The following is a 12,620-nucleotide window of genomic DNA, read 5'->3' on the forward strand; positions in this document are numbered from 1 at the left end:
AAGTTGAAACCAGGTGCTGTTAGTGGTCACTTGATTTTTGGTTCTTATGAAGTTGCTTTTTTTGTGTAGATACTTGTTAAATGGTGACCTTGCAGGGAGGACCTTCTGTTTCAACATTTTGCTGCACTCATTCTCTCTCTGTTTAATCTTAATAGAATGTTTTACTTGGATATTGTAGTTCCTTATTAATTATTTAAATTAACCCTGAGAGCTAGTGCAAAAAAAATTCATCCCGTAAGTGTCTCTTCTAGGTGACCTAAACATCATCATAAGCATTTAGGTTGTTTCTTCCTTTTACCTTCTTGTTAATATAAATATTGTGGTAGTGAAAATTTTTTGTATAATACTTTTTTTCTTATTTAGAATTTTTTGGAGAGATTCTCAAAATGGATTTTATTATTTCTAAAGTGCATACATGTTAAAGATTCTAGATGAATGTTGTCACAGAACATTTCTAAAGGGTTGTACCGTTTTACTCCCTCCTTGGTGTAAAATCTTATTAATGTTGACTTGAAGAAATTGGCTATCTTGACTGGTAATTTCTGCTCACACCTATAATCCTAGCACTTTGGGAGGCTAAGGCTAGAGGGTCCCTTGAAGCTAGAAATTTGAGACCAACCTGGGTAGCACAGTGAGACCCTGTCTCTAAATAAAAATGAAAAAAAAAAAAGTAGTTGAATGTGGTGACGCATATCTGTAGACCCAGCTACTCAGGAGGCTGGGGCGCGAGTATCTCTTGAACCTAGTAGTGAGCTATGATCCTGCTACTGCACTCCAGCCTGGGTGATAAAGTAAGATGGTGTCTATAAAAAAAAAAGAATTTGTATATCTTTCTCTGTGATTAAAAATATATTATTTCAATGTTCAGTTTGATTGCTCATGAGGATGAGAATTTCCTACCTTTGCTTTTAATTGTATATTTTTATGTAACTTGTCTGTTCATATACTTCACCTTTAAGTAAAGTACCTTTGCTTTTTAAGTTTTTGTATTTGTCTGGTAGATTTGGGTGAGCTGTTTATATTATTTTTATATTTAATGTGAATGTCTTCCAAGATTTGTTATTTGCCTTTAGCATTATTCATTTTCCGATAGATCTCTTTGTTAAATTTATGGAAAATCTCTCTTGTTCATGACGTCTAACATTGCTTGAAAATTTAGAATGTCTTTGTCAGCTAGAGGGTTGGTAAATATGTAATACTTTATTAGACATTTGGTACTTCCAAAAAGTACATATGTAACGCATTTACAGATATTTTTGTCCTTCCACAAAAATTTGAGATGTAAAATCAGACTTACCTGTATTATATAACTTAACCAAAACCAAAGTTCACTAATGATTCAAATGATACAAGAAAAATTAGGCAAAGATGTAGCATTTCTTCTTCAAGAAGATGAGATCTGTCAGACACATCTTCCAAATTGTTCTTTTCTCCCTCCCTAGGATTCCTTTTAGTTTTGAATTAACAGGTGAGTTTTTAAATTTTTATTGTGTATATTTAAGTTGTACAACATGATGTTTTGATATACATATACATAGTGAAATGATTTCTATAGTCAAGCAAATTAACATATCCGTCATATCCATCATCCCACACAGTTACATTTTTTGGTGGCAAAATTACTTAAAATCTGCTCTCTTAGGAAATTTCCAGTACACAATATAATATAATTAACATTAGTCCTCATGCTGTTTATTAGATCATTTTGAATGACATTTCTATAAACCTTGTTCCCAAAGAATGCCATTTTTGTTTGATGCTCCTTATTTTTGTACTCTTAATAGTTACATAGATACAAAATGCCTGTATGATAAATTTCTACTCCTTGTCATCCATGCTCCATAAATTCATAAATTCTATGTATTTTTGATAAGCTCTCTAGGCAGGTATGTCAAAGGCCTTCTTCTTATAAGTCCACTGTGAATACCATTTCAGTGTTAACAAAAAACTCTGATCAAGTCCATCATTAACTCCAAGGGAGTTAATTTTTTGAGAATTTTCATGTCTGAAAGTATCATTTTTCCTCCCACATTTGAATGATATAATTCGATTGAATATATAATTTTGTATTCAAATAATTTTTCTTCAAAATTTTGAAACTATGGTTATTGTCTTCTATCTTCTCTTGTATTTAGAAATCTGTTATTTTTCTTCTATATCCATTGTATGCTACTCAGTGTTTCTTCTTTGAAGCTTTTAGAAACTTCTCTTTTCTCCTGGTGTTCCATTATTTTATACTGGTGACTTTCATGTGAATCTCTCATCATATATATATATATATATATATGATCATATATATATGATCATATATATGATTATATATAATTATATATATGATCATATATATGATTATAATTATATATATATGATTATATATGTATGATTATATATGATTATATATATATGATTATAAATATATATACACACACATAAATATATATTTAGGGGATACAAATGCAGATGTCTTACATGCATATGTTGCATGGTGGTGAAGTCTAGGCTTTAAGGGTACCCATCATCCAAATAGTGAGCATTGTAGCCAGTAGGTAAGTTTTCAACCCTCGCCATCTCACACCATCCCACCTTTTGTAATCTCCAATGTCTATTACTCCACGAGGTATGTCCATGTGTCTCCACCGTTTACCTCCCACTTAAAAGTAAGAACATGCAGTATTTGACTCTGTTTCTGAGTGATTGCATTGAGGATAATGGCTTCCACTTTCATCCATGTTGCTGCAAAATACATGATTTCATTCTTTTTTATGGCTGAGTACTATTCCATGGTGTGCGTGTATGTGTGTGTGTGTGCATGCATGTGTGCATATGTGTGTATCACATTTTCTTTATCCAACATGTGCAGGTGTCTTTCTGATGTCATGATTTCTTTCTTTTTGGGTTTATGCCCAGTAGTGGGATAGCTAGATCAAATGGTAGTGCAATTTTTAGTTCTTTGGGAAATCTCCACACTATTTCCATAAATGTTGTACTAACTTATATTCCCATCAACAGTATATAAGTGTTCACTTTTTTTCCATAGCCTCACTAACATCTGTTGTTTTTTTAGTTTTTAATAGTAGCCTTTCTGACTAGTGTAAGATAGTATCTCATTGTGGTTTTAATTTGCACCTCGCTGATAATTAGTGATGTTGAAATGTTTTTCATGTTTGTTGGCTGCATGTTTGTCTTTTTTTTGAGAAGTTTCTTTTCCTGTCCTTTGCCCACTTTTTAATGGGGTTATTTGTTTTGTTCTTCTTGATTTGTTAAGTTCTTTACAGATTCTGGATATTAGTCCTTTGTCAGATGCATAGTTAATATTTTCTCCCATTTTGTATGTTGTCTGTTTACTCTTTCTCTTGTTTATTTTGCTGTTCAGAGGCTTTGTAGTTACAATAAGTCCCATTTGTCCATTTTTATTTTTGTTGTTTTTGGTTTTGAGGACTTGGTTATGAATCCTTTGCCTGGGTCAATGTCTAGAAGAGCTTCTTCTATGTTTTCTTCTAGGATCATTATAGATTACGATTTTATATTTAGGTCTTTAATCCATTTTTAATTAATTTTTGTATATGGTGAGAGGTATGGGTCCAGTTTCATTATTCTGATATGAATTTTAGGATTGTTTTTTCTAATTCTGTGAAAAATGACATTGGTACTTCGATAGAAATTGTGTTGAATCTCTAGATTGCTTTGGGCAGTATGGCCATTTAATGATAATTGATTCTTCTAATCCCTAAGCATTAAATGTTTTCCCATTTGTTGTGTCATCTGTGTTTTCTTTCATCAGTGTTTTGTAGCTCTCCTTATAGATATCTTTTACTTCCTTGGTTAGTATTTTATTTATTTTTAAGCTATCGTAAATGAGATTGCTGTCATTATTTGATCCTCAGCTAGATTATTGTTTGTATATAGAAACACTACTGATTTTTGTATATTAATTTTGTATGCTGAATCTTTACAGAATTCATTTATCAAATCTCAGAGGTTTTTAGTAGAGTCTTTAAAGGATGTAAGATTTTATCAATGAGCAGGGATAGTTTGACTTCCTCTTTTTCAGTTTGGGTGCCTTTTATGTATTTATTTATTTATTTCTCTTGCTTCATTGCTTCAGTGAGGACTCCAGTACTATGTGGAATAGGAGTGTGAAAGCTGGCATCCTTGTCATGTTCCAGTTCTTACAGGAAATAGTTTTAGGATGATTGGTATAATTCTTTGTATATTTGGTAGAATTCGGCTATGAATACACTGGTCCTGGGCTCTTTTGGGTGGTAGATTTCTTTTTTAAATTACTGATTCAATGTCATTACTCATTATTGGTCTGTTCAGGAGTTTTATTTCTTCCTGGTTCAATCTTAGAGATTGTATGTTTCCAGGAATTTGTCCATTTCCTCTAGATTTTCTAGTTTGTGAGTGTACAGTTGCTCATAATAGTCTCTGATGATCTTTTGCATGTCTCTCATATTAGTTGTAATGTCTCTGTTTTCATAGCTGATTGTGTCTATTTGAATCTTCTCCCTTTGTTAGTCTGGCTGGTATAATAGCTTATCCATTTTTTAAACACTTTCTGAGAACCAGCTTTTCTTTTTGTTAATCCTTTTTGTTGTTTTTTAGTTTCTATTTCATTTAGCTCTGCTCTGATCTTTATTTCTTTTCTTCTGCTAATTTTGGCTTTGGTTTGTTCTTGTTTTCCTAGTTCCTTAAGGTGTAAAATTAGGTTATTTGTGATCTTTCTTCTTTTTTGATGTAGGCACTTAATGCTGCAAACTTCCCTCTTAGCACTGCTTTTGCTATAACCCACAGGTTTTGATCTTCACTATTGTGTTCCATTTTTGTGTTCTTTCAAATGGGGAACTCATGTCCTTTAGTTCTACAAAGCGTTCATAAATTATTTCCTGAAAATTTTCAATCATCGTTTTCTATATTCTCAGATTACTATTGGTTGGATTTTATACTTTATGGATTATGTCATATATGTGTATATATACATGCATATATATATTTATTTATTATCTTAGGCAGTCTCTCTTATTGCCTTTTTCCTCATCTTTTTATTGAATTTCCCAATATTTTTCTTACTTGACTTTTCTAAATCTTAAAATCTTATTTTGGCAGTTTTAAACTAGCAAGAGTTCTTAGTATTTACTAATTATTTCTTTATTTATAGCCTGTTATTTTTGGAAAATAATACCTTTTATTTCTAATTTTAATAAGATTTCATTGACTTTTTTCTGTTGACTACATTTTCAGTATTTTTACTGAATTATTTCTTCCTTTATGTCTCTCTTTCATGTTGAATAGTTCTTTAATATCTATTGACCCTTGCCTGTTTGCTCATGTTTATTAATACCTCTCAAAAGGCTGGCTTTATCATTAAATATTATGTCACTGTCTGGCAATCAGGATACTAATGAATGTTTTAATTTTAGAAAGTATGTCTGGGAAATTAGTCTGTGATCTTTAATCTTAGGTGGTTTGGTTTCTTCAGAAAATGATTCTATAAAAATTTGTGATAGGCAGAGTATAACTTATTTGTTTTAATGAAATAAGACTCTCTAAATGGTGAAGTAATATGCCAAAACAATGCTTTGTTTTTAAGGTTATAGTCAACATATTATTTTCACTGATTATTCCTAGATGCCAATTTGTAAATGGAAATACAATATTACATGTGCCACTTTTTATATATCTGTGGTAACATTGTCTCTTTTAGGATTTCACATGACAGGTTTTGGGAGTAACACAAGGATGAACACTATCCATAACTTTCTCCTATCCCACATGTCCTGGCCCCCTGTCAAATCATCCATTAATTCCAGTGGCATAGTAAAAACACGTGTAAGATACATACATTTTTAGGATCAGAAATTGTTTTATTTTATTTACTTTTTTTTTCAAAAGCTGGTGATACCCTTTAGTTTTCATTAAGAATTACAAATGTCTTAGAGGTAAGTTTCAAGAAGTATAGGTTTTTTCCAGTAGATTATAATATCTTCTCTAATGCAGTGAGTATTTTTACAGATACCCCTTTTCTTAATCTTCCATAGAACAGCCATTTACTCCCAGAGTTTTCTTGTTTTATCTAGGAAATGTTACATACTATGCCAGCTAAATATTTTCTCTGTATTCCAATAAATTTTCCTTCTGCATTTCTGTTCACTTCTGTGTTGTTCAAACTCTAGTGTGGAGATCATTTTAGCTCTGTTTACTTTTTTCTTAGCTCAATATCATCTTTTTTATTATCTCAAGGATAATTTTCCTATTTTACTTATAATTCATTACCATTAAAAAAATTCCACAAAAGGGAACTTTGTTAATTCAATAAACCAAGATATTTTAGAAATGTTTTTAAATGTTATTTTATTTTCTGGTTGGGAATATAAAAATATATAGAAACAAATCTTATTTTCTTATTGTTTAATGTTTTAAAGTATACTAAGAAGTACCTATGGGCTTATATCTGTTGATATTTTATCAGTATATTTATGTTCCTCTCACAGCATTGCAATCACCATTGAACTTATCTAGTACTAAGTTTGTATTTGAAATCCCTTTACATGAGATGAATCCTAATAACAAGGTCACAAAAACTCAGGTATGTATAAAGAAGTGATACAGTTTACAATTCTTTTCATGATTATGAATTCTAGTTTGTTGATTATTCATAAGCATGAGTGATATGAACTATTCCCTATGATTAATTTCTCCCCAATTGTTTATGCTCTTTGGAGCAAGAATACTGGCATTTTTTAGAAAACTTACAGATAAAATTTCTCAGGAGTAATTTTCAAAATATACAAATACATATACAGCTATTTATAAATACATATATGCATATAATTAATAAGAATATTAAAATAAGTTTAATATAATTAAATTATTCCATTCTCCTTATACAAATGGAAGCTATGATTTAAATTAATATGAAATATATTCCATAGATAACAGAAAATGTGCTAGGGGGCAATAATAAATCTGAATAATAATAATAATAATAAAGTAGCTTCTCAGTTGAGTTACTATTTTTTCTTACAGGATATCTCTGCCTCTCTTCTAATTAGGAAGGAAAACAGAGAGACATGCATAAAAAAGAAGCTCAGCACACATTATAGAAATTTGTATTTGCACTGCCCCTTTTTGTCTTATATATTGCTATACCTGTAACCAATTTTGAACCTTTATAGCATTGAAGAAAAATTATATGGAGAGAATATTTAGCATTGCATTAATAAAAAATAGCAGAGTGCTATATAAAATTATAGTTAGAGATCAATAAAGGATCTACTGAAATTAAAATGTGACTGTTTAGAGTATCAAAAGTCAAGAAAACTGCTTCGAATAGAACTTCAAGGATACAAAGACCTTATGTGTGGGGCTAGAAAGGCAACTTTAATTAACTGAATTTAATGGATTTCAGATAAAAACAATACCTTCATAAGTGTGAGATTATTTTATATCATTGAAATTTTATTCAATCGATGTAAGCAAAGAAGATCTAGACACCAATAGCATTCTCTCTTTTGAGGAGAAAGAGGGACATTGGCCCCATGGAGAAAAAAAAAATGTGACTCTAATCTTCTACTTAAACTTCCCATGAATGATATTTGCAGTCATAATATATAAGATATATGGTACAGAGAAGACTTAATATGTTTATGGAAGGTTAATTTGACTGAAGGTTTAAGGATTTTGGAATAAAGAAATAAAATTCATTTTACGTAGTGGGTAATTAAAGGATATTGTCTAAAGTACAGAGAAAAAGAAAAACAAGAGATATATATATTTTGCTTAAAATTACCAAGTTGACTAATGGAAGAATTTTAAAATTTTAAAAAATATGAATATCCAAAATAGGAAAAAAATAGGAAGTGGAGCTGAGTCTTCATTTTTCCTAGTGGGCCATCAAAAGACAATATCTGAAGCTGATAAACCATAAAATACTCATGCTGCAGGCAGATAATGGCCCCAAAGATGCTTAAGTATTAATCTCCAAAATTTGTGAATACATGACCTTATATCACAAAAGATACTTTGCTGACGTAATTATGGTAAAGGACTCGGAGAAGGGAAGATTTTCCTGAATTATCTAGGTGGCCCCAATCTAATAACATGAGTGGTTAAAAGCAGAGAACCTTTTCTAACTGTGCTCAGAGGGAGATGTGATGACAGAAGGGTCAGAGTGTTGCAGTGTTCAACTTAGAGGAAGAAGGCCACCAACTGAGGAATGCAGCTGGCCTCTAGAAACTAGAAAAGGAAATGAAATGGGCTCTTCCCTAGAGCTTTCAGAAAGGAACACAGTTCCTGCTAACACGTTGATCTTAGCCAAATGATATTTGCGTTGGACTTCTAATCTACAGAACTGTGATATATAACAATATATTTGTGTTTTCTTAAGTCCCTATGTTTGTGGTAATCTGTTATGGCAGCAATAAAAAACTAACATAAGCCATATTGGCATCACATTTAGATAAAAACTCAAATCACAATTGGCTAAAATTGGTTGCTTCTGGGAAGCAGAACTTTTGATGAAGAGGAATTTGGTGGGACAACTGCTTTTAAACAAGCATTTTGAACTTTTTGTGTAAGCTGCATACATATATCATTTTGACAAAAATATAAAGAAAAAATAACACTAAACATTATGAACAAATTAACCAATATTTCTTTATAGATAACTGTATCAGTTCATTTCTCAGAATTATAAGATATAGAAGGTAGATAGTATTTTGGAAGTATAATAACTTCCTTATTTTAAAATGACAAAAATTAAGCTTCAAATGGCTGGTATGATTTTGTGCTCACTTTCTGTATTGAAACATGTTGTTTTCTTTAGAATGTGTAAATTAACCTTTTATAGTTAGGATATACCAATGTTAGAGCTAAATAGATGCTTGAGTACTTCAAGGCTTGGGAAAAAAATTGGCTCATTGTTTATCCTATATGTTTTAAATCAATCATGCTTTAGAAAGAAATGAGGTATGTATTTTGTTGTGGTGATAATTGTATGGCTCATTCTATAGTCTTCAAATATTTGAAGAGTAAAGTTAATGAAAAAACCTGGTTGATAGTTTTATTTTAATAGCAGGTTACATTGGAAAGATGAGTCTGCCTGCAAGTCAGGCCCATAATGTTCAGATTTACTAAAATGTTTCAAAGGTAGTGCAGAGAATTTCTGATAGCTTTCACCCAACTTTACCTAACATTACCTTACACTACCATAGGGCATTTTTTTAAAATGAGAAATTAACATTAGTACATTATTGACTAAACAACAGACTCTATTCAGAAGTCAATGGTTATTCACTAATGTCCATTTACTGTCCCAGGGTCCAACCAGGATAGCACATTGCATTTAGTCTCATCCAACCTGTGACAGGCTCGCAATCTTGCTTATTTTTTATTATCTTCACGATTTTAAAGAGTATTTGTCCAGCATTTTTTGAAAATGTCTTTTAATTTGAGATTGGTGTTTTTCACCTGATTAGACTGAGTTTTTATTTTCCATGGGTTTTGGAGAAGAATGTTACCGAGGTGAAATAATTTTTCTATCACATCATATAAAGGAATACATGATATGAAAATAACTAATTACTCGTGATGTCTTCTAGGTTTCTCCACTGTGAAGTTACTATTTTTCACTTTCCATACTCTATCCTTTGGAACTGTCTGATCAATTTTAGCCTACAATCAAGTGGTAGGAGGTTAAGCTCTACTTATATATTACGTGTATTACTTGGAAATTTTCTTTAAAAAAGATTATTTCCTCTCCCTATTTATTTATTTTATTACATAATATGTCAGCATGAACACACATATATTTATTTTTATACTTTCAGTTATAATTTAATATTACATTATTTATTTTGTTGCTAAAATTGTTTCTGCTTTGGCCATTATAAGCTCTTCTACGTTGGTCCTTTGACAGGCTCCCATCATTGTGATTTTGAAGTATTTTCTTAGTGGTACTACCAAATGTTCCAGGCTCATCTTTTATTTTACTTGCTCCAGCTCTAAAATCAACATTTCTCCAAGATCCCCTAGTACTTTTTATTGTAGAATGATATTTAGAAACCAGGGTCTAAGTACTGTGTATAAGAGTTGCTACTGCATTGTCACAGGTTCTAGGCCCTTTCAACAATAGAGTCAGGAAATATGTGTATATATACTAATCCACATAGACACATATACCTATAATTATTTATGTATGTGTCCCTCTCTCTCTCTATCTATCCATACATCCATCTAACACCAGCTCAGACTGATATCTCTAATCTAGCACCACAATGTCCATTCCCATCTTTCTCTCTTACTCATTTTTGACTAATTTCTCTGACAGTGAGAAATCTGCCTCTCATTTTTTACACTTTATTTACTTATTTTTTAATCCTAACTTCAAATAAAGAAGTTTCAGAATTTCTAACCTGTAGCCTATTAAAATTGCTGACACGTTTATCACCTAGAGTACATTATTCATACACAATTCTTACTCTTTAGCCTTGTAGCTTTCAGTCAGAAACACAGTTTTTCAAAGTTACTGACGTCAATTTCTCCCTACCCTAACTACATTCAATGAGGTTATTTCACACATTTGTAAGACAGTGTATCAACATTCCAAGATGGATTACAGACTGTGATGCACTGTATTACAGCTGGGTTGCTTGTTTTTGATTTACATACATTTAAGTTTACATAAGATCTTTGGGTTTTGAAAAATGCATGGAATAATGTGTCTACCACTTCAATGCCATAGAGAAGAGTTTCATCAGACTAAAAACCCCTTTGTCTAATATCATTTTAAAGCATTTTATCTATGATTAATCATTTGAATTTATACATAGGCTCATCAAATTGAGATGGTAATACAACTAAACTTTAGATTGCATGCTATAATTTTAAACTTTTTTTGTCTTTTTGTGTGTGTGAGCAGAATCTTGTTTTATATAACATTACCAAACACCATGTGACATGGACTTTGGATCTTAGTAATACTGGCAAACTTTTCAAAGATGGCACATTCAAGTTCAGTGTACTGAATGGGATTCTACGACCAAATGAAAAGTATAATGTTTCCATAAGTTTCTGTCCAAGTAAGATATTTTCTCCTATATTTGTAGTTATACTTTCAATTTATCCTTCATATATGAAATTGTTTTATTATGTATACAGAAATTTAGATTATTTGTTATTTCTTTTAATTTGAATAATTATAAATAATGCAATTTTATTAATCTCATTTTTGAATGTTACATTATTTAATTGACAAAGTTGGTATATATTCAAGGTGTACAATGTGAGGATTTGATGTATGTATACATTGTGTAATGATTGCCACAATGAAATTACATATCCATCATCACCCATGTTGTACATTAGATCCCCAGAAACTTGTTCATCTTATAACTGAAAGTTTGTACCCTTTGATCAACATCTCCCCATTTCCCCCACTCCCAAGCCCCTAGAAAACAATGCCCTACACTCTGCTTCCATGAGTTTGACTTTTTAGATTCCATATGAGTGAGATTATACAGTAATTGTCTTTCAGTGTCTGACTTATTTTACTTACAATAATGTCCTCTAGGTTCAATCATTTTTTTTTTTTTGGAAAGGGCAGGATTTTCTTCTTTTGTATGTATGAATAATAGTCTATTGTGTACATACATCACAATTTATTTATCCACTCATCCATCAATGGACACTTTTATAATCTGGCTATTGTGAATATTGCTGCAATAAACATAGGAGTGCAGATATCTGAGATACTGATTTCATTTCCTTTGAGATTACTGGATCATATGGTAGCTCTATTTTTAATTTTTTGAGGAACATTCTCAGAATTCTGCTTATCACATTCAGCCACTATAGTGCAATGTAATCTGTTTTTCATTTTATTAGACTTATAAAATACCCAAATTCTGAGGACACTAAGTTTTACACATGTGGTAATCTAGATAAAATACCCACAACTGGCTCAGTTATCAGTAGAAGTTCAGGCAGGGTAAGAATCTATTATAGCTTTAAAGCTTATTAGAGAGTTCATTGAAGTGTGCTCTCTCTCTCTCAATAATATTCTATTAGCACTGTGTTGCATTAAGTTGATGTTCTACTATATCTATTAGCATGGCATTGTATAATCATTTTAGCTTTGTGTGTGAGAAACATCTCATAGCATATTATGATTAGTAGGCTTAAAAATGTTTAATCTTTTTATTACCTCTCTTTAAATCTCTGAAAATATGATAGAAAATACCAACTATTCTTTGCATTCTGAAATTTGTTTAGTAAAAATAATTAAGTTTTATTATGTATTTCTCTAGTTTCGTCTCCATTTCTTCCATATTCTGGTTTGAAAGAAATAGCACAAAGTCTATTCCAGCTGAACCTACCATCCATTTTTCTGTTCAGAACTTCTCCTTTATGTGCCTGTCAACATTTATACTCAGATAAAATGGACTGGACTGGTCCATCTAGAAGGAAATAAAAAACATTTCCATTTGACTTTTCTTTCAATATGCACTGGGCCCTAGCAGTCATATCTGTGGTTTCTTTTATTAGGCTCCCAACTTTACTCTTTGTTGTTGTTGTTGTTGTTGTTGTTGTTGTTGTTGTTGTTGTTGGAGATGGAGTCTCGC

General features: G+C 31.2%; 1 protein-coding gene across 1 annotated transcript in view; it reads left to right on the top strand.

Annotated features, from left to right (window-relative positions):
• Positions 1-12,620, top strand: part of CFAP47 (cilia and flagella associated protein 47) — a 469,679-nt gene that overhangs the window by 105,085 nt on the left and 351,974 nt on the right. The window contains exons 23-24 of the mRNA XM_019019001.4: positions 6,492-6,586; positions 10,919-11,078. Of these exons, the coding sequence (XP_018874546.3) occupies positions 6,492-6,586; positions 10,919-11,078 (255 nt within the window). The remainder of the gene's footprint in view (positions 1-6,491; positions 6,587-10,918; positions 11,079-12,620) is intronic.

The sequence above is a fragment of the Gorilla gorilla genome, chromosome X (genome assembly GCF_029281585.2).
Source record: "Gorilla gorilla gorilla isolate KB3781 chromosome X, NHGRI_mGorGor1-v2.1_pri, whole genome shotgun sequence".
NCBI lineage: Eukaryota > Metazoa > Chordata > Mammalia > Primates > Hominidae > Gorilla > Gorilla gorilla.